The sequence below is a fragment of the Schistocerca serialis genome, chromosome 2 (assembly GCF_023864345.2).
Source record: "Schistocerca serialis cubense isolate TAMUIC-IGC-003099 chromosome 2, iqSchSeri2.2, whole genome shotgun sequence".
Taxonomy (NCBI): Eukaryota; Metazoa; Arthropoda; class Insecta; order Orthoptera; family Acrididae; genus Schistocerca; species Schistocerca serialis.
The window spans coordinates 428,392,582-428,416,913 of record NC_064639.1 but is presented as its reverse complement, the minus strand read 5'-3'; the positions used below and the strand labels follow the sequence as shown (position 1 = coordinate 428,416,913).

Below are 24,332 nucleotides of genomic sequence, written 5' to 3'. Positions count from 1 at the left end.
TAAAATAAGGAGGTAAAAACAAATGCAGGAGTGCAGCTCCTCTGGTACTCTGACAAGTCTAAAAGGACGCTGGGCCTCTGGAGCAACCGGGGAGGCAGGCGGGTAAAATCCTGGAGTTGGGGTGCCACACGCTCCACGCCAAGGGACTCTAGTAAGTGCTTGGCACGAATCCCAAATGGTCTCGTTGCCCTGGGACGACTGGAAAAGAGACGTTCCATAAGCGGTTGGGCAATGGTAGGGTACACAGGGGAGGTAGGACAGGCAAGGAATTGACACACCCGTCGCACCATGAGGAGTTTCCGCCAGATGGCGAGCGGCGGTTCCCCTGCCTCAGCACACAGGCTGGGGATGGGACTGATACGGAAGGCACCAGTGGCCAGCCTGATACCCTCATGGTGTACTGCGTCAAGAATCTTCAGACACGAGACCTCGCTGACCCATACACGGTGCATCCATAGTCAAGATGTGACCGGACGAAAGCCCTATAAAACTGCAGCAGACGCACCCGATCTGCTCCCCAGGAGCGATGGCTCAGACACTTCAAAATATTCAGTGCCTTCAGGGCCCGCACCTTGAGGTCTTTAAGGTGCAGCAACCACGACAACTTGGAATCAAAAGTGAGGCCCAGGAACCTCACAGTGTCTCTAAAAGGAAGAATGGTGTCCCTCAGACGCAATTCAGGGAAGGTAAAAGGATGTCGAGAATGATTAAAATGAACACACACACATTTGTCTGCAGAAAAGGTAAAGCCCGTCTTCGCAGTCCATGCCTCTAATCGCTTTATCGTAAGCTGCAACTGCCGACTAGCAGTGACAAGACCGGAGGAAGAACAGAAAACAGCAAAATCATCCACAAACAAGGAGCACTGGGCAGGACTCCGGATAGTGGACGTGATACTGTTAATGGCGACGGCAAAGAGGGTGACACTTAAAACGCTTCCCTGAGGAACACCATTCTCCTGCACGTACAAATCAGATAGCACATTACCAACCCGATATCAAAAGAGGCGCCGGCCGAAGTGGCCGTGCGGTTAAAGGCGCTGCAGTCTGGAACCGCAGGACCACTACGGTCGCAGGTTCGAATCCTGCCTCGGGCATGGATGTTTGTGATGTCCTTAGGTTAGTTAGGTTTAACTAGTTCTAAGTTCTAGGGGTCTAATGACCTCAGCAGTTGAGTCCCATAGTGCTCAGAGCCATTTGAACCATTTCAAAAGAGGCGGTGGGAAAGAAAGGACTGAATGAAGATGGGGAGATGGCCACGAAAGCCCCACTGATGGAGTTGATTGAGGATAAGGCGGCGCCAAGTAGTGTCATACACCTTATTAATGTCAAAGAATACACCTAGACAATGCTGGTTACGTAGGAAGGCCTGCTGGATGGCTGCCTCAAGCAGGGTCAAGTTGTCCATAGTTGAAAATCTACATAGGATACAAGGTCTTAAGTAATGCTGAAGGGAGGCGGATGCACAAAAAGATGGGGAGATGAAATGCATTGTAGCAACTCAACTGCAATTGCATCAGCTAACACACCAAAAACTCTCTGGTCAGTTGTGCAACAGTGCTGCAGGACTGTCTTTGGAGTTAGTTTAGCGCGTGCCCACATTTTTAGTACTGCTGTCAAGCAATAAAGTGTTCTATTACACACTTACAGTCTCAGTTATTTTGCCTGGAGTGTCCTTACCTGGGTCTTCTCCACAATTGGTGATACTGTGACAAACATCAGCACCTACTATAGATTGTCCTGTGTTTATTGTCTCATCTTATACACAACAACAATGAAACTTTTATGCTGGAGAAGTATGAGTACCAGATAGTGACTTACATAGTGCTCATTTTAGTGCTTTGCATCAACAGGAAAAACCTATGCCTTTTGTAAAACGTGAAAAAGACACTTTCTTAAAAAGTGCCAGTGGTATTGACAACACCTCCAAGTATCTAACAAATATGTAATGACTACCAATATTTTGAGTGACTTTAGTAACAAATACAACTTTTTTGCTGTTCAAAAACTGTCACAGATAGACACAGTGGAATTTTCCTCAATTCTATCATGTCTACTGCACCCTGTATGATACTGCCAAACCCATTTGCACTGCCATATGGAGTCTATCCGTGGGATGCCCTTCTGTGTCATGGCCGGCCCACGAGAGCTCTTCCATCATTGCTGTCCAACTAGCTTTGGTGTTGGCTGTCTAAATTTCTAGTTGTTATTGTACTTTAAGCAACCAGTTTCAGTGCCAAATTCAGGCCCCTGGGTAAAGACAACAATGGTATAGTGTGAAATACATAACAAAAGGGTTGTTGTAAGTATTATCTTCAGTAACAATGACAAACTGTTCAGGGATTTAAATCAAAGTTAAAAATAAATTAAGGAATGAAATGAGAAAACATTTGCACACTGTATTAATATAAACTAGGGTACAAAATATATATGACACATAATCATAAAAAGAGAATCTACTAAACGGAGGTGAACATTGCATGTTATGCATAGGTAATCATGGTGTAATGCTAATGTTAATGCCCATGGAACATCTGATGCAAAACAATCACAGTCATATTCTGATGAGTGCAAACCAAACGTAAAATATTTGTTTGTATGTTGTCATATACTAGTAAAACATAAAACCACTTACAGGAGATGAATCCCACATTAACTATCTGTATCAAAATGTTTCTTGACATAGGTATTCTCATTTAACCACCTTCTTATGAAGATACCAACACTGTTTGCCCAAATAAAATAACTGGAAATTTAAATAGCTTTGATTCAATGTATGAAAACTACCATCTTTCCACCTGAAATAAATGGCTTTAAGTTCACTATTGGTGAGTGTGTTCTCTGCAACCATGGCATTTCTGAAGACAGCTCCAAGTTCATCATATTACTTAACCATCTAGGTGAGCATGTTGCATTATAGCGAAATTGTTTGTTTCGCCCCTAACTACCAGAAAATACCACACACAGCTCCTCCAAGGCCTCAGCAGAACCCCAGAATAGCAATTACACTGAGTTGTTTATGATTAATGTTTAGCCACCAAAATGCCATCTCAACTCTGAAGACACCTTCGAACATTAATCAACATCACCTTCATGCCAGATTACACATTGTAGACAATGTGGGTAGCGAAGTTACCGCCATGTTACAACAAGCAATGATCTCTCATGAGCATGAGTCATTAGAAAGGAAACTAATTTTTGCAAATAGATGCCTGGCTATGTTACAACATCAACAGTACATTAATTCAGCAAACAATAATGTTCATTCAGCAAACAATAATGACCAGCTGCACTTTGATCATGGACCAAGCCATGACGAGTTGTAGTGCACAGCCGAGCAGAACCGTGAGCATAGACGTTGTCAATGAAGACATCACTCCCTGGCAGGACCCTCCAGCCAGTCAAAACAAACAGTGGTTTCGTACACATTTCAGTGATAAAGCACACAACCGCACAGCACCATGCCATCGCCCAAATGGAAAGAACAATCCACAATAGGCACTCTGGATTATTGCACTACTACAAGCGATCCATCTTCTCAAAATGTGAGCCAGTCAAGCTGTACACCATCCTTATGCAGTGGTAGTAAACTCTACATCCTGGATCATACTCAAAACCAATACTTTCTTGCTGATTCTGGATCTGAAGTGAGTGCCATGCCATGTGAACTACTGCCAGTGGAAGAAACTTTTTCCATTTTCCAAACCTGTGTAGCAAATGATTCACTTATATTATTTCAGTACAAAGGACCACATGTTGAACCGTTTACCTGGGTTTAGAAAACATGTTTACTTGGCAGTTTTTCATTGCCAACATCAAGGTACCCTGTATTGGGGGCTGACTTTCTAAGGCTTTTTCATCTCTTCCTTGATTTGGCACCACATAGTAAAAACAGCCATCATGTTTCATGGAGAGAAAAGGACAGAACCCCTACCAAGGACTCTCTTAGGCATGCATCCAGTGTATAAAGAAGACCTGAGCACATCTCTGGTAGAAATGCTTTATGGAGAACCCCTAACTCTACCAGCAGACTTAACAGAGCTGTACCTCTATCAACAGATAAGGAACTACTTCTGTTCGTCTATACGTGAAAGTGGTACATCACTAGTCTCAAGATACATGGCACACAGCTCACATAAAATCTTCATCCATTAAGCCCTAAGGGATTTTGATGCCTCACTTAAGAGGAAACAGATGACTGTTACCATCAATAGACTCAAGCCTGTGTGAAAGCTGCAGGATGCCTCTAACATGATGGTAAATAGCACTGACAGCATGGATGACATTACTCTCATCAGTCAGGTTGATGATGGAGCTATAGTATGAGTAGACGTGCAACAATTTCAATCTGAAGAGCTGTCAGATATACTCATCAATGGCCTTCTCCCTATGGAAGGATATCATGATGAATGGCGGAGCAATTAAGGGACACCTCCAGGAATATGCTCTCACCCTTACAAACTTCCGCAATTCAGACTCCATCTCTTTTTGGTTGCTGGAAGAAGGAATCAGTGTGGCCACAGCTGCTGAAAAACAACCACAGCCTCAGCACTTGCAAATGGAACAGGATACGTTTGTAGTCACGGTTTTGCTGCCTCCACTAGTCATGGCATTAATGCTGAACGGTTTACTCTGTGAGTGTTGCATCTTTCAGTAGGCTTTAGTGGGAATAACAGAAGTGAATTAAAGAAACAGGTAAGTAATATTATCGCACTTTATTCATGTAACCAACCAACAAACATCTAAGATAAATCAAAGAATAATGAGGGCAAAAGTTCCATCATAATAATAATTCAATACTGCAGCTAGCGATCATCTTCTACTGTACCACCCACTTGTCACTTACAATCGTCCATTGTTATGCCAGACCCCCACCCCACAGGAATGTCTTCTTCTTGTTTGGAGGTTTTATCTCCTGTTTGACTGTCTCTTCGACTTGACACTATTGGCAATTCATCCCTGTACTTGTAACATGGTTTCAACCATTCAGTTGTTACTGTCTCTTGGTTCCCATTTATGTGTAACGTAAAGGTATTGCTTCCTTTTGTCAACACTTTATAAGTTCCCATATAAGGCGACTGTGGTGGTGGTCTCACAGTTTCATCACACAGCCAGATGAAGGGGCATGTTTGTAAGTCCTTTTGGAGAAAAACCCCTCCATCCCTATGTCTGATGGACGGCACTGCTTTTGTAACTGTCTCATGTGTTCACTGAGATGCCTAACAAATTCAGTTCTTGGATCTTGTGTAGCTGAAGGTGGCATTCATGAATTAGTTCTCCAGGAACTCACAACTCTTCTCCATACACCAATTGTGCTGGTGAACTTAGTACATCTTCCTTCATTGCTGTGTGAAAGTCTAACAGTATGAGAGGTCACACCTCAGTCCATGTTGTTTTGTAGCCCATAGGCACTGCCTTTAAAGTCTTGTGAACCTTTCCACCATTCTGTTACTTGCTGCATGGTAATTGGTTGTATATAGATGGTTGCATCCACCAATATTCCTTACTTCCATGAACAGTTGTGATTTGAATTGATGACCCCTACTGCCAAGATTGAGTGTGGAATTCCAAAATGTGCAAATTATTCATGTACTAATACTTTCCCCACAGTATCTGCCAAGATGTCTGCTATGATGCTGCTTTCCGCCATCTTGTCAAACAATACACCATTATGACCATGTACCTTTGTCCATTAGAAGAAGGTACAGGGTGACAGTTAGTGAACTATATGAAACAAAATCATCATAACTACTGAACGGTTTGCATTCAGACGTTCAAACTTCATAGTTGGCCATGGGCATGATGGGAATTAGTATGGTTTGGTTTAGCGACAAAGCCCGCTTTCATTTGATTGGGTTTGTCAGTAAGCAAAATTGGTGCATTTCACGATCGAAAAGTCTCTTCACTCTCAACGTGTGACTGTGGTGTGCAATGTCCAGTCATGGAATAATCAATACAATATTCTTTGATGCCAGGGGAACTACTGAATGGAACATAAAGGCTATGGAAGGTGATTTCATCCCCTGAGGGTGACCCTGATTTCAACAAGATGTGGTTCATGCAAGAGTGTTTGATGTCCTAGAGGAGCACTTTGGGGACCACATTCTGGCACTGGGGTACCCAGAGGTCACTGGCAAAAGGCCTCGATTGGCTGCCATATTCTCCAGATCTGAACACACGTGACTCCTTTTTGTAAGCCTATATTAAAGACAAGGTGTACAACAATAACCCCAAAACCATTGCTGAGGTGAAAACGGTCATTCAGGAGATCATCAATTCAGGAGATCATCAACAGCATCGATGTTTTAACACTTCAGTAGATCATGCAGAATTTTGGTATTCATCTGCACCACATCATTGCCAATGTTGCAGGCATACCGAATGTCATAACCTAAATCCCATCATCTGCAGTGACGTTTACATGTTGAAGAAAGTGTGTGCACACCGTAATTGGTAACTAACTCACATTTTTTTCATATATGTCAATAACTGTCACCCTGTAGCAGCCCTACTAAGTCCACATGAATGTGCATGAATATTTTAGTTGGTGTTAGAAACAGTGAAATTGGTGGAGGGGTTTATCAGCTTATTTCGTTATGTTGACATTCTAAGTTTGCTCATGCCCAGTTTCTGCAGTATTTTTTATACCTGGCCATACAACTTTGTTTACCAATAGGTTTGCAGTTGCTCTAAAACCTGGGCATGTCAACCTACGCAAGTTCTGAAAAAGGCTCCTTGTAAACTCCGTTGCAATGAATGATTGGTGTTGACCTCTTGATGAATCACATAAATTATGATATCACAGTAAGGTCCCAATATGCATTGCAGCTGTAATGCCTTGAGTTTATTTTGTCTTAGGTCTTGCAGCTCCATATCCACATGTCAGTCACAAACTGAGGAATGAATTTCACCTGTTTACATTGTCTCAGAGAACCTTGGTCCATTATGTGTTGAAACAAACATGTAAGTGGCTTATGATCAGTGAAAACTATAAAATGCCTGCTTTCCACTGTGGAACAAAAATGTTTAATAGCCACAAAAATTGTCCCTAGTTTGTGATTTATTGTGCACCAAACCTTGTACGTTCTGGGGAAAAAAAGACAGTGCAGGCGATGTCTGTCTATCCTTTGTTGCAGTGCCACCCCAATTGCCATCTGGCTCGCATCTACCACGAGAGCTATTTGAGCCTTGCTGCAAGGGTGTGCTAGAGTTGCAGCCTATGCTAAACACAATTTTATTGTATTAAAAGCCACTTCACCTGCTGGCATCCACAGTATTTTCAGTTTCCTGATGATTGCTTGCCAGTGAGGAATGCATTAAGAGGTTCTTGTTGCTGTGCTGCATGTGGAAGCTGGTGTCGGTAGTAACTGTCCATTCTGAGAAATCTATTTGATTCTTTGAATGTTGTTGATAGTCATATGTTTTGTATTGCTTCTCCTCAATTTGGAAGTGGCAACAATCCTTTTCCAGATACTGCATATCCAAGGAATTGCACTTTGTTCCTACCTGGAATGGCGACATGGACCACTATTCCATACTCCTGCAGCTGTTGAAAGAGTAGGTTTAGATGTGACCTTGTTCTTCCTTTGATGCCAAGAAAAGAAGTACTTCATCCATGTAACTGAAGAGAAATGAAAAATCATGCAATACCCCTTGCATGAATCTTTTCCACGTTATCACTGTGTTCCTTAGCTCAAATGGCATGAAATTATACTGGAACAAGCTGAAGGGTGTAAGTACTGCGGTTTTCTGTATATCCTCTTTGGCTGCTGGTATCTGTATATATGCTTTCACACAATTTGTTATGCTGAATTCTTTTCCCTGTGCAATAGTGCTATCAGAATCTGTGACAGGTACTGGGAACTGTAGGTGCATTAAGTGCCCTGTAGTCACCACATAGCCACCCAAACCCATTTTTCCTAAATACCATGTTTAATGGTGAAACCCAAGGACTGTTGAAATGGGTTACAATAACTGTAATGATTAGTTCTTCAAAACCAGCTTGTGCTGCTCGTAGCTTTCTGGTGCCATCTTGTCAGTCTGGCTGCTACCAGTTGTGCGGGTGTTGTGTTGATGTGGTGCACTATTTAGTGTTTTCATCTTTTTTCCATATTAAATGGCTGTGTGATCTCTGGGTATTCATGCCAGAGATAGGTGAATGCGTTGTCATTGCATTTTGTTTTAATTTGTGTATCCATTTGCTGAACCTGTCAGGTGCCGTTGAAGTGCGCAGACCCTGCATCAGTTGATATGGTGTTCTATTGTCTAATGGGTCATCCTTGAAAACTTTCTGAAGCCAAAGTTTCAGTGACAAATATATCGATGTATCAACAATTCCTTCAGAGCCATGTAGCATTGCTGTGATAACACATGTCATACTTCTCCTATAACTGCTCCATTTACATGTGCCATGGTGATGATAAATCTGCTTTCATTATGCACACACTGTGCTGCTGAAAAATACATTAAACACATGTAAAATAGTGGTCAGTTTGGCCAAAAGTGTAGCAGTTTGATGTGGGCCATATTATTTACCGGATGTCTTTCTGCCTGGATCATCTCTGCAGTGGTTTGGTGCAGTGGTATAGGTAGGCCATCCTTTACATTGGTGTCTGCCTCTTGTGTATCTCCTTCTGCTGTCACCTTGGAGAAAAAAGGTACATTATCTTATAAATTTTCTTCCCTTCCTTCACCAGCTCATCACCTTGGCAGGAATAATAGCACAGAATGAAAGAAAGAGGTAAGTAATTATTCACATAACCAACAAACAAACAACTAAAGTAAATCAAAGAATAACAGGGATAAGAATTCCTTCATAATAATAATAATTATTCCATGATGCAAACAGCAATCACCTTCTGCTGCATCACCCACTTGTCATTTACACTCTTCCATCACTATAGGCTCTTTGGATTGCCTTCAAGAGAATGTATATGGTTTCCTCTGTTTTCAAGGCATCTCTAGTTTTGAAAACATGTAATTTGTTTACAGTGTTCATCTGTCAGAATGGTCGTTGCCACACCTTCGTTTGGTGGCAAAAATGTTAACGTCTGGATCAAGACAAAAATGATGAAAAGAATAATTATTTCTATAGTGCAAAAGTCATTGAACTATTGGTTTGTTATTCATATCTCAATGAAATTAATTATTTTATTAATAAGCTGAACCTTAATTAAATGTTTGTGTTAATGTGTTACAACTTTTATAGTGCATTGTTCATTCTGTATCTCTCAAGACTTGCTCAGTTTGATTTAATGGGGTGCCTTGAGCTTTATATAGATTAATTAGAAGGATGGTGGCTGTGATAAAATTCAGTAACACCTCATAGAAAATTGAGTCGTTACTCATTCTGTTATGTAGGTTTACACAACATTTGTAATTGCAGATTTACAACAGTGGTACCCATACCTGTTATTTCTGGCTATGATGGGAAGAATTGCTATAGCCTGTTCTCTCACAATCTTAACAGTGGCCTCAGGAAATCAGTTCACACCTGCATGCAAGGCACAAGGTGTTTTCACTTGTGTGACAGTTTCACGGATCTTTCTCCAGCAAGCACCATTTGTTGGAACTCTGGTAAGTAGCATATCTTGCACCAAAACATGAATGAAAAACTCTTGAAGACACAGTTATGACTAAGATAGGAGTCTGTGTTGGTATATGTCTCAGCTTTGGCTGCTGCAATTCACATATCTTCTTTCCTTTGTCAACTACCCTTTTAAGATATATCTTTTCTGTAATTATCTCTCGATGTTTCTTTGTTCTCTCTGCTTAATAACAGCTGGTTTATTTCTCCAGGCTTTTATTTTTGCTTTCTGGATATATCGGATGGAAATTAAATTCTATTCATCTTTAATGGCTACATAACAAATTAAGACAAGTAAATTTCCAGTGAAGACCCATTTCTGAAGAGGTTAACGTAACTTCATTGATGATATGAGATGCTGAGGGATAATATGTTTTACTACACATCAGAAACATTTTGTCAGTTGTACAATTTCTGAATGCACAGAAGACCAGATGTTCATTCTACTTAATTAAGTTTTAAGTAAAGTGATATTGATTTACAGTGACTACAGCTGGTCTAGTGAATTTTTCTTTAAAGTGTGAAGAACTCAGAACGCTGAAATAGTAGATGTCATTCTCTTGCCTGTAAGAAACACTATTTTAATTTGCTGTTCCACATATTTTTATTTATTTCACCTTCTGATCCCAAAAGACCTTTTGAGTAGCATGTGACTGGACAAAAATGTTCAGCTCATTATAACGTATTTGACAGCATTATTCATACAAGACATTTCATATGCCTTATTTATGTATGCACTATTACTATACGGATATATGTTTTAGCCATCTGAGAGGAAGGTCAGTATTTGTGGAGCTCTATTTTAGTTACACAGAAATAGAAAACCAAATTGAGTTTAGTCTTGAGGAATGAACCAACCTATCATTCCTTGATATCAGCAAAAATACCTGTAATTCAGGGTTGTTGGTTGACAATGTGAATTTACATCCTCCAGTAAACAATTTCACTGTCTAAGACAAAGCTACCTTACACATATCTGTCTTTCACCCTTAATTTAGCAAGTCAACTCGGGTAGGGACCAAGCATTGGAAATGCAACACACTTGCATTCAGGATTCAGGAGAAGGGAGACTCTTGGTCATCAAGATTAAGGTTCTCCATAATACTTTAAGTGAAGTTTTTCCGAATGTACGTGTGTGTGTGTGTGTGTGTGTGTGTGTGTGTGTGTGTGTGTGTGTGTGTGTGTCGGGGGAGGGGGGGGGGAGGGGGGAGGCACGCGCAGGTTTATGGTGCTCAACAGCAAAGTAATTGCTAAAATATCCAAGACAGATGTGATTAAAACTGTTAGAACTAAAAAATGCATAAAATATCATTTTCCCTATGATTACAATGTAAATATCATTTTCCCTATAATTACAATGTAGTTCACATACTATTGCAATTGCTGATGCTGGGCAGGGGGGGGGGGGGGAGTCAAATCAGGCATTTATCATCAGACTTTGTACAACCATAGTCAACAGAAGTATCTTAAACAAACTGCAACAGAATGAATGCTGATGAGCGTGGGGTAAGAATTGTGCGGTTTGTGTATACCCCAGCAAAACGTTGCGTGGGTGAGCTGCTGAGAGCATGGCCGGGGGTGTTGCCTTGTCGGAGAAGAACAAGAGATTGCTCAAGTGGTGGTTTGGCATGCCTCACATCTGGGAAGTGTGGCCGTCTAAGTCCTCCTCTGGCGGAAGTGACCAGTGAGGATGATGGGGATTGGTTTCCAGTCTATGCAGCCTGTCGTCTGCTGCTACAGATGGAGGCAATGGAAGTAGTTGCCACTACAGTAACACATTCCCATTTTCACTTGCATTCACCTAACCAATCATTGGGCCTACTGAATCATGAAGAACAGATTTTTTTTTTTTTTTGTTAATGTTAAATCATGATGTTAAAATGTGCTATTAAAATCCTAACTCGACTATAGGATAAAAATTTACAAAACAGCTTAAGAAAGGGTGGCTGGTTGATCACTAGAGGCTAGATTTTTATGCAGTATCAACACATAAAATATATACATATTTATGTAGTGGAAATGGGTAAAATCTGTAAGAAAATACATAATATCAGGAAAATATTGTATTAAATATTTAACAAAAAACAGTAATTGTAACTGCCTACTACGTTGCTTAGTGTACAACTAAACATACCAGAAACATGAAATGTCTACTAAGTGGGGACATTTTCCATAACTTAATTTTTTTTATTTTTAAAGTCTGTGCTGAAATTTTGCTGGTGAGATGTTCATTGGAGTGTATTTTCTCCCCCACTGAGAATATTACAGGTATTAGCAAATTTGAGTAATCATGGATTTCTTACCTGGTATTTGACGTTCTCAACAACTTAAAAGAGATTATTGCAATGGCAATTCAATAGAATTTTCTTAATGATGCTGTGGAAGCTGAACGAGCTATGGATGTATGCCAGAGTATTTTCAATTTTAAGTTCAGTGGAAGCATTTTGTGAATCTTGCAATGAAACTCTCAGAAATGAATCAGTCAGAGATTTCATGGCTTAAAAATGTTCACCAGGTCAGGCGGCAATAGTAGATCTTTAAGAAAACCTTTCTTGATGTATGAAATTATTGTATTTACTTCTGGGAAGCTGATGCACACTTCTTCACTTATACATTTCACTGCATGAGCTGGACACATGAAGTGGATTAAATATGGATGCACAGTGTTTGCATAGCACAGTAGCCGTTTTCAGCATTTGGGCCACAGCATCTGAACACATGATGGGAACTTTTTTCCTGAGTGACCTTGGACCACAGCACTTTAAGATAGCCATTCACAAAACAACCCACTGTTAAATGTTTTGTGCATTTCAACACTTTGCATGACTTTGAGAGGTCTTCTCCATTGAGTTTGTCAACAATGAATTGACCAATGGAACATCCACATCCATTGTTTTGGCGATGAATGTTGATATGCGGTGGTTACATATATACACCACCATAGATTTTTCAGGGCCTCCTGGTAATGAGATTCTAAATAGTTTTCCCTTAATGTCCAATCACCAGGAATCTGTTGCCTGCAGTACTTTAGAAATGCTTGGTATTCCAGCATTTGAAGTTATACCATGGAATCTATGCAGCAACCATAGTAGAGCACATACAATGGAACAATTTATTTGCAGAGTTTCCTTTTGAGGTGACTGCACTACTTTGTTCTTAGTGTGTACTTTACTGTGTATTGAGTGTTGAGAGGGTGCAGAAGTTTGTAGCAATTTCCCATAATTTTAATAAACACAACAGATCCACTTAAAAGACACTTTAGCTATGGGGTAACTTTTTGATTCCACAACTGTAGAAATCGTGTGGTTTTGGGGCAAAGAACATGTCAAGCCATGTTTGGGGTGCATTTTTATCTTGAAAGGAAGTTGCTTGAAGGTTGTTTGACAGAGAGCCAGAAAGGTGAAAATCTGAGGGTGCCAGAACAGCTGAATAAGATGATTGTGGAATGATTGCCCCACCCAACTCCTGTATAGTGTTTTTTTTTGTCAGTCTAGCAGAATGCAGGCAGGCATTATATCGTGAAGTAGCATCAGTTCACGCAGTCTTCCTGGCCATTGTTCTTGGATTGAGTCTGCAAGATGTTTCAGTTGTTGACAGTAAATGTCAATGATAATGTTTACATCATAAGGAAGAAATTTGTAGTACACCACACCAACACTGTTCTACTAGATGTGTAACATTATCTTTGTAGAAGTACAGATCTTTGTTCAGTGAGCTTTGTTTGGGCTCAAACATTCCTTTCTTTTCCTTACACTGACATAAAGACACCATTTCTTGTCACATGTAATAATACCGGATAGGAATGGTTGGTGTTGTTCACAAGCCAATTAATGATGAGCAAGCAGAGATGCACATATGGCCACCTGCTAAATTTTTGTGATTTTAGCTTAAGAGTATGTGGTACCCATACACCCGATTTTTGAATCTTTCCCACTGCATGTAAATGTTGCATGATGATGGAATGATCACATTTCATCACATTCTGCCAATTCTCGAGTACACTGACATGGATCATTGTGGATTAATGTGTTTAAACAATATTCATCAAACCCCAAAGGTCTTCCTGAATGTACGGATTCACTAATGCCAAAGCAATCCTCCTTAAGGGGGGTAGGACGTCAAACGGAACGACTTGGAGCAGGAGAGGCACAACAGGACATTACAATTTCCACTGTCTGTACTTTTACAAATAAATTCATAAAACTTTGTCAGCTTGACCAGGAAGGATTCAGAATTCACACTCATAGCAGTGGAAGCTCAAAAACATAACAAAATAAATTCTTTTTCGTGTGAAATTTCATCATTTTTTCACTTACTATTGGCCATATTTGTTGCTATAGGTACACTTTTCTTCATAAGTAAGAGATTCTTGCATGAATTTTGCACAACACACGAACCATTCTTACAGGTGTATGAAACTCTAGAATTTTCCAACTTAATTAAAAACTGTGGTAAAAATTGAGATAGTTAACTAAAAAATTTGAGTTTTTTATAAACACGAAGTTTAAAAGGTAACAGCTCATTCATTTTTTCATAAATTAAATAAATTCTAGAGTTCCATACACCTGTAAGTATGGTTTGTATGCTGTGCAGAATTCTTCGAAGTATCTCTCTTACTTATGAAGAAAAGCTTACCTGTATCAAGAAATCCAGCCAATGGTAAGAGAAAAAATGGTGAAATTTCACCTGTAAAAAAATTTTTTTTGTTTTTTTTTTTAACTTCCACTGCTATGAGTGTGAATCCATAATCCTTCCTGGTCATGCTGACAAAGTTTTATGAATTTATTTGTAAAAGTATAGACAGTGGAAATTAAAATGTCCTGTGGTGCCCCTTCTACTCCATGTCGGCCCATTTGATGCCCTGCTTCCCTTAAAATCAGAAAACAATTTCCTCACCTTGCTCAGTCCAGTGGCATTATCGCCATACATGGTGCAAATATTTATGGCTGCCTCCACTGCTGTCTTCCCTCTATTTAACTCAAACTGAAGAATATGTCACTAATGTTCCAATTTTTCCACTTGGCATCACATTTTCTTGCATCCACGGCTCCAAGCACTATCTCCAAATGACAAAATGGCAATATGTAAAATAGCAACAGTGAACTACAAATAAACATGACAATCAATAAATAAAGCAATAGAAATCAGAATACCAACATGCAAAACAAAACAAAACTATGGACTTATGCACCAAACTAATATATGTTGCTGAAGTTGGGAGTTCACAGAGCAACTGACCTGCTTATTGCATGCTTGACAAAGAACAATCTCTCCATCAGTAGTGAAAGCATCATCTCTCATAACCCAACATCTTAACTTAGATGATAATTTTAATGCAACAGATGGCAGCGTGATCAAAAACAGTCATGAACACTAAAGAAGTACAACTTTTCAGCACAGACTGCTTTCAGACATATAGGTAAAGAGTCAGTGAGGTTCTGGAAGGTTCTGACTGGGATATGGAGCCATACTGACCCAAATGCCGTAGCCAGATGCAGGTTTCACAGTTGAGGATGCAGGGTCTCACAAATCTCAATAGGATTTAGGTGGTTAGGTGAGTACAGTAATCTCATCCTGGTGCTCTTCAGACCACACACACACACATGGCAAGCTGTGTGATATGATGAATTGTGCTGCTGGTAGATGCCATGTTACTGAGAAAAAACTAACTGCTTGATGGAGTGGACGTGGTCCCCAAGGAAAGGAGCATATTTATGTTGACCCATTGTGCCGTCCAGAATGTTGAGACCACTGCAGGAATGCCATGAAAACATTCTCCGGACCATAACGCTCCCTCCTCCAGCCTGGACCCTTCCGACAATTGTTGCAGCACATCTGCTTTCAGACATTTCACGCCACTGGAGCATAAAATGTTATTCATCTGAAAAGGCCATCTATAGCCTCTAAGTGGACATCCAGTTGTGATATTGGCATGCAAATTCCAGCCTTCATTGCAGATGAACAGCAGTCAGCATGGGTGCATGAACCAGGTGCCTACTGGGAAGGCTCGTATACAGCAACATTCAGTGAATGGTCTTTGAGGAGATATTGTTGGTAGCCCCTTGGTTCACCTGGGCAGGTCAGTTGCTCAACAGTTGCACATCTGCTAACTTATACACATCTCCGCAGCTGTCATTGACCTCTGTCATCTAAGGCCATGGTGGACCACAATTGCACTGGTGCCAGTTTTGGGTTATGCCGTTTTACCACAGGTAGTATACTTTAACCACAGCAGCACACAAACAATTTACAGATTTTGCCATTTCGAAAATTCTAAATGCTTTCGTCTTTGGCAAGTAGGCCAATGATCCTTTGAGACACTGGATAAAGCTCTCCATTTCTGCATTATAATAACTGCATTATTTTCCACAAACCCCCCCCTCCGCCGGACACACTTAGTATACCTTCCATTGCTAGTGCTGTAGTACTTCCACCTGCTGTCTGTGAGTGGTTACTGTGTGCTGATGTTGTACATAGGTGGTGGTACGTTAATATGACTGGACCGTGTACATTTTAAACTTTTCTTGGAGAATGCACTCACTAGTTCTGAATTGGTAGAAAGTCCTTTACTACACACCACAATGACTATTACAATGCTAAACACAGTACTGCTATTGGACATACTTTGCCTTTGAGAACTGAAACAGAAGTAATATATTTGGTTTCCCAGGTAAGTGCAGTACGACCTCTGCTGTTCTTAATCCATATAGGCGTAAATGATTTACGAGACAAAATGAGCCCCCTCAGATTGTCTGCAATGATGCTTTCATTTACTATTCAGTAAACTTGTCAGAAGATCAGTACTGATTACAAAATGATTTACACAAGATAATGCATGGTGTGAAAAGTATTATTGTTCTGAGGAAGGTGATCCAAGACTACGTTTTATTGGCACAACACTTACAAGGTAAATAATCTACTACAGAGACTGCCTACACTATGCTTGTCTGCCCTCTTCTAAAGTATTGCTGTGTGGTATAAGATCCTTACCGTATAGCACTGATGAAGGAGATTGAAAATGTTCACAGAAGGGAAGCTCATTTTGTATTATAATAAAATAGGCAGAGAGTGTCAAGGCTGTGATAGTGAGGTAATCATTTTTTTCTTTCCTCTTTTTTTTTTGCGGCGAGATGTTTCATGAAATTTAAATCAGCAACTTTCTCCCAAAGCAGAGTACAGCCCTAGGATCAGAAAAGATTCCTTATTCGATGCTCCAACACATGCCAGAGAAGGGACAAATTCATCTATTGTACACCTTAAATAAAGTATAGACCATCCAAATCTGTAACACAGAATTAAAGACTGCTTGGATCTTACCAATATATAAAATGAAAAACGCACATTAGTGTGCTTTATCATACAGGCCCATCACACTTTTATCATTTGTTTATAAAAATGTAATGGATGATTAAATACAAAATAGAATTGTGGATTGAGAATCGAAGAGCACTGCCCCTTGGTCAAACTAGTCTTAGAGAGGATAGCAGCACAACTGAATGCAGGTATCATTAGTCACTGACATGCACATTAATTAGAGTGACAATTAATATCTGCTAGCAGTGTATAAGCCTATGGATATTGTGATAGTGAGCTGGCCGAAGTGGCCGTGCGGTTAAAGGCGCTGCAGTCTGGAACCGCAAGACCGCTACGGTCGCAGGTTCGAATCCTGCCTCGGGCATGGATGTGTGTGATGTCCTTAGGTTAGTTAGGTTTAAGTAGTTCTAAGTTCTAGGGGACTGATGACCTCAGCAGTTGAGTCCCATAGTGCTCAGAGCCATTTGAACCATATTGTGATAGTGTTTTTATGCCCGTATTGATAAATAAGTTGAAGACCCATGAACTCTCCCATTCGTTCACAAGCTACACCAACTGCTGTCCAATTGAAACTAGGTTATTACAAGAAACAATGAAACAGCAGCCCAACAAGAACAAACAAATGTTTATCACAAGAATCAGTGTTGTCGCCATTCCTGTTCAATCTATTTACGTCAGATCTACATTCATTGTTTCACCCAAGTCTACAAATACAGCAGTATGCAGATGATTTATGTATTTGAATTCATGGCGACAGTTTTACTGAGTGCCAGCAGCAGATGGCTAACATTACAATAGTGTTCAATGAATGGCTGAATGAGAATTGCTTGATATATCACCTCATAACAAAAACAAAATGTGGGTAATGGAATGTAGTTGCATTAAATCAGGTGATGCTGAGGAAATTAGTTTAGGAAATGAGAAACTTAAAGTAGTAGATGAATTTTGCTGTTTGGGAAGCAAAATAACTGATGATGGTCAAAATGGAGAGGATATAAAATGTAGACTGGCAATGGCAAGGAAAATCTTTCTGAAGAAGAGAAATTTGTTAACTTCGAGTATAGATTTAAGTGTGAGGAAGTCCTTTCTGAAAGTATTTGTGTGGCATGTAGCCATTATGGAAGTAAAACATGGACGATAAATAGTTTAGACAAGAAGAGAACAGAAGCTTTCAAAATGTGGTGCTACAGAAGAATGCAGAAGATCAGATGGGTAGATCATGTAACTAATGAGATGATACTGAATAGAATTGGGGAGAGGAGGAATTTGTGGCACAACTTGACTAGAAGAAGGGATCGGTTGGTAGGAGACATTCTGAGGCATCAAGGGATCACCAATTTAGTATTGGAGGAAAGTGTTGAGGGTAAAAATCGTAGAGGGAGACCAAGGGATGAATACACTAAGCTGATTCAGAAGGATGTAGGTTGCAGTAGTTACTCAGAGATGAAGAACCTTGCACAGGATAGGGTGGAATGGAGAGCTGCACCAAACCAGTCTCTGGACTGAAGACCATAACAACAACAACAACATTGCCTTATAAATCAGCTGTGTGCATATTTACGAGACATAGCTTAACAAAATAATAAACCTAAGATTAGAACCCTTTATATTCCCAGTCAAAAGAGTGGTCAAGTACTTAGGGCTTTACATAATTCATAATCTAACATGGTCACATCACATTAATCATGCCATTCACAATGTGAAGGTGCCATAGATATCCTTCACACTGTGAAAGGAAGCATACCCAAGAATGTGCATCAACGTATATCAATTGCTAATATGACCTTTCATGGATTATGGATGCATCTGTTATGGTTCAGCAACACAAAAATAAACTAGAGGAACTCAATAAGTGCCAGTATAAAGCTATCAGAGTCTGCATTGGAGCATTCGAATTGACCCCAACTAACACTTTGAAGGTGGAAGTAAATGAAATGTCATTAGAACTATGCAGGAAATACATCACTGTTAAATTCCTCTTGAAATGTTTTTACTTCATAAATGACAATTTGTTAACAAAGATTAGAGATCTCACTACAAAGTGCTATGCAGGGTGGTATCGAAATAAGAGGAAACTACAACCCTTAGCACAATTTTACTCCAATATTTCATCTTTCCATGAATATGTCACAACTTCCCTAAATACAAGCAGCTTCAGCATGCCCTATGCATATGCTAACACCTTAGTGAAGCAAGACACACAAGTTTGCCTTCCATTCAATCAAGGTTCACTGAATGAGAAAATTTTAGCTGAGAGCCTAGCAGTTAAGTTCGTCCTCAAGACAGATCTGCACAAATGTGTCTAAACAAAAATGAAAGTGCGTTGGTAGCTGGCAGGACTAATCAAGGAGACAAATTCAAGCTCTCTGAAGTTGCATCTATATTCACTGCAGAACTCATGGTAATTTTAGAGGGACTTGTATATTCATAGAGGCGCAAGAAGAAACAATCATAATTTTATCAGAATCACACTTAGCATTGATGCTGTTAAAATGCTATGTTGTCAACATCACAAATTATCCAGTATTTTATAGTATACTTTGAAGAGTCAAAGAAACTGGTACACTTGCCTAATATCGTGTAGGGCCCCCTCAAGCAAGCAGAAGTGCTGCAACACGGTGTGGCATGGACTCAAATAATGTCTGAAGTAGTGCTGAAAGGAACTGACATCATTAAACATGCAGGCCTGTCCATAAATCCGTAAGAGTACGAGGGATCGAGATCTTTTCTGAACACCACCTAAGTTATACGAAAATAATGATATTCACTTACTTATTGTTGTTCTATGAATTTTATTCATAGCCCCCAAACAAAATACACCACACCAGTCAAGTTGCCTAGCTGTAGATATTTAATGCTGCATGTGTGAAGCCAGGGCACATGGCTAGTACTTGTCTAAGAGAGTGGCCTACAGAGACTGGAGGGAAGTATGAAAAATGGTAAAACAAGCAACAATGTGTAATTAAAATATGTAAAATACATTTAATTATACTTAAATATGTAAAATTATGTAACAATAAAGTGAAATAAATCAATGTTGGCACTGTAACTTGGGAATATTTACACTTCTCTTATGTGTAGGAGTGAAGGAAAGGACTATGTAATTACATAGAAATCTGAGGTCTACTGATCTTAAAAAGTCATGCCATATTGCTATTGTTGTCTGCTAAAACAAAGGACTATCAGTTGGTAAACTACCCTCTATCCTTTTGTCTGACTCTGTGCCAGAAGTGCTAAAACTTTAGGGCCCTGCCATAGAATCAGGAAGCCATGTATCATTGGACTGTGCATGGCATATTTGAAGAGGGCATTTGCTAGTATGTGGTGGTGCTCTCTAGTGTTGAAGTTTGAAGTTTCAAAACTTGTTTCTTGTGTTGTTATAAGTGAATGATTGCAACTGAAGGTAGATAGTGGTGTGTGCTTTGTTTTGTGGTTTGGAATTGGTAGTAATTGTCTTGGATATGAGAAAGAAATCAATAGCCAATTCATGGAATGTTGCTGTGTGTGATGATGTGACCAGCACCACTAAGTTTTTGCACCTGTATGGCTTGCTGGCTGTATTTATGTAGGCCTAGTGTCATGTGGGGCATACACATCAAGTTGACTAAACTTACTGCTTGATTCCGTTATAGTTCAGTTTATTTTGAAGGAGTATATGAATTAATTTGTGTTAAATTTTGTCTCTCTTTTTTTTACTTGAATGGTGGCTTTTTGGCTAAACCTGAGTAGTCATCTGGACTGAAGGAATGTTGGCAGTGTTAACTGGGGACTGTAGTAGCACCTCTTGCAGATTAAGCACAAACTATTGTCACAAACCAAAAGAAATAGTGGCTCTTTTAGTAGATGTGCTAATTGGCATGGTACAAAACAGGATGTGGTGACAGACTTACCTGTGGCATGGACCAAGGTCTAGGTAAGGTTGGAATAATACAGTTTGGCTTTGAGTTGGCAGAGCTAACTAATATGAATCAAAGAAAACTGGCAGTGATGATATGATGATAGATGGATATGTAGTGTAGTGTAAAGTCTAGCTTAGTTTTGGATGTGACAGTTTGGTTGTCCACTCACAGCAACTGCTTTTAAAACGTTCTTTTCAAAAATGTGGTGGGGTATTTTCAGTATTTCCCAGTTTCTGGGGTGGTGGATGGGGAGGAAAGTAAAAGTACAGCTTAAATTTTATAGAACATTCCATTTTGTACTAGTTGTACCTAGGCACACTTTGCTGCATCTCAGTCTGCTTAAATGGTAAAGAAAGAAAACAGTAAACATGCATTTGTAATATATATGAGAACTAAAACTATGTCCTTGTCTCCTTCTCTTGCCTTTCTCTGTCCATTTCTCCCTCCCCTTTCTTTATCCATCTCCTCCTCCCCCCTCTCTCCGTCCATCATCACCTCCTCCCCCTCTCTCTGTTCCCCCCTCCTGCTCTCTCAATCTTCTCCTGTCTCCTCCTACTCGTTTTCTATGTCCTTTTCTTCCCACCCCTTTGTCCATCTCCCCCCCCCCCCCCTCCTCACCGACCTTGCGCCATGTTTATTACTATAGCAAATTCAGATTCTGTAGTATTCTTGTAATCATAAACCAATAAGCCATAAATACAATTTTCCTGTTTGCTAAAATCGTGTAGCTAATGTATATTTTATATACCTGTATCTATATACTAAAAAGTATATACATGTGTCTAAACTTTTACTACAGGAACATATAAAATTTTGTAGGTACATTTTGAATTTTTTGATAACATTGTTTTCCATTTATAAAATAAATAATTTATTTTTGTATTAAAAATATACATACATTAAAGAATTAGGTCCATAGAAATACATCTGTATTAGAATTCAGTCAAGAATTTTTGGAGATTAATGGTTTTGAGCAAAACTTCAAAGAAGTCCTTGAAGAACTGACAGATATTTGAGATTTTGAAGAAACAAACATCTACATTTGTATTTATATACAAACTGTAAATGTTTACAATTGCAAATCCCAAAAATTTTTTGACCAAATGCTTTGAAATTTTGATTGTTGCAATGGAATACTGGCGTTTTATATACCTATTTTTAAATATATATAATACATAATGTTTTAAGTGGGAAATGTTGCTACAAAATATGTCAAAAAGTTTACGTATATAAGAAATAGGTACCTAAAAACACACCTGTATTAGAATGCAATGAAATGGAAATGAGCATATGGCATCGTTGGCCAGGAGGCTCCAATACGGGGAAGTTCGGCCACCAAGTGCAAGTCTTATTTCATTCAACACCACATTGGGTGACTTGCACGCTGGTGATGAGGTTGAAATAATGATGAGGACAACACAACACCCAGTCCACAAGTGGAGAAAATCTCCAACCCGGCTTGGAATTGATCCCAGGCCTGCTTATATGGGAGGCGAGCACATTAACACCCAGCTAAGCAGGCGGATGTTAGAATGCAATGTTGGGTCAAAATTTCAAAGTAATCAGTCAAGACTTCCTTTCATTGACAAAACACTTGAAGATGCAAGAAATTTGCTAAAGAGACTGACTACATACACTTGTACATCCTCTGCTAGAGTATTGCTGCACATCATGGGACCCTCACCAGGCAGGACTGATGGTCATCGAACAACTTTGAAAAAGGGCAGCTTGTTCTGTATTATGTTTAATTAAAGGAGAGAGTGTTGTAAATATGATATGCAAGCTGGGGTGGCAATCATTAAAACAAGCATTTTTCATCACTGCAAAATCTTTTCACAAAATTTCTGTCACTAAATTTCTCCTCCAAGTATAAAAACTGTTTGTTGCTCGACCTAAAGATTCTGGGTGTTCATTTCTCTCTTATGCTATTCAAGTGTGGAACAGTCAAGGAATAGTCTGAATGTGGTTCTGTGAACCCTCTGCAAGGCATGTTATTGTGAATTGCAGAGTACTGATGTAGATGATTGTGCAATAGACGCTATTTTCTCACCAGTTCTGTCGTCTTGTCAGATCAGACAACATAACCCTTTCCCAGTTACTATACTGTAGTTCTCTTAAAATGCAATTTACAGAGCAGGTGCTGTATGACAATTTTATTATTTAAATTAGTCTCTTTTAACTGGCTCTCTTTCACTTCTTGTTCAGTTTTGTGTGTGGGGGGTGGGGGGCGGGGGGTCCGGGGAGGGGGGGGGGAGACAAAGAGAGAGAGAGAGAGACAGAGAGAGAATTTTGATTGATAAGAACATTTTAATGTTTTGTTCAGTTTAATAAGTATGTCGTGTTAATGTAGCTTAGTGGTTCGCGATTCAGTTGTGTATGCAAACTGATATTAGTGAAACTATGTATGATTTTGTGGTTTACTTGGTTAATAGTGTTTACTTATGGTTGGTGGATATTGTTAAGTTTGTTCTAGCTATGCAAGTCAGTTGAAATTTTTGATACCAATTCTGGCACCAAGTTTTGGTTTTTCAGAGTTTATTCTAGCTATAGGCCTATAAGTCATGAGACATCTTCAACACCAGTTTTCACAGCAAGTTTTGGTGTAATGGTGTCATACAATTCATTCTGGCTATATAGACCAATTAGAGTTTTCAATACATGCATGTATTGGGCTATAAATTCATTTGTTTTGTTTCTTCCCATCCAAAACTCCTTAATACTCACAGGTATCCCATTAGTGCCATGTTCTTCTTCATATTATTATGATTAGATTGTGTATTTGATTTCATTCTGTTAACTGCACTGAATCTTTGAAGTTATAGTTGCCATATTGGATAGAGGTGATATGACTGTGTCCACCATTTGGATGATGTCACAAGTGAAAGGTCATGCCCAGCATCTGATATTCTGTTATTTCCCACTTCTTCCACCTTTAAGATCCTGTACCTCAACAGTGAGGGTAAAGTATGTAAGAGGACAGCACATTGCATGGCCTGATTTAGAATAAACACTTCTTTGGCTGCTAAATGTGCTAAATCATATCCACAAATACTCTTGTACCAAGGTAGCCAGTAGAATGACACCTCCTTCCCCAACCTTTGCAGAAGCAGTAGGGAGTCTTGGATATTCTGGATTCTACTCAGTACATTCGCTAAATTGATTTAAGTGCTGTTACAGAATCAGAGCAGACAAGGAGTTTCTCAGTGTGGATACATCCCATCTGCTTCAGAGCCCTCAAGATTGCAAACAACTCTATATCAAAAACAGCAACAGGGTGACGGAATAAATCTTGAGGACAAACTGAAAGACAACTACTGAGAAGCCAGCAGTATCCCCTCTGTTCCACCTCCTAATGATGTCACTGTTGATGGGATATTAAACTCTACTTTCCCTTCCTGTCTTTTCTTACTACACTGTCAAAGTTTTGAAAAATATGAGCTGAATTTGGAAACAAGTATTTTACAGTTTGTAGTACTTCCTTAAATCCAATCTTATTTCTCAGTCTGCGTACAGTTTCTGTAGCATCTATAGCTG

The 24,332-nt window shown here is 39.5% G+C and overlaps 1 protein-coding gene across 3 annotated transcripts in view; it reads left to right on the top strand.

Annotated features, from left to right (window-relative positions):
- LOC126457288 (organic cation transporter protein-like) overlaps positions 1-24,332 on the top strand; it is a 312,321-nt gene that overhangs the window by 286,719 nt on the left and 1,270 nt on the right. For all 3 annotated transcript variants that reach the window (XM_050093458.1, XM_050093459.1, XM_050093460.1), the window contains one exon: positions 9,385-9,575. In XM_050093458.1, the coding sequence (XP_049949415.1) occupies positions 9,385-9,575 (191 nt within the window). The remainder of the gene's footprint in view (positions 1-9,384; positions 9,576-24,332) is intronic.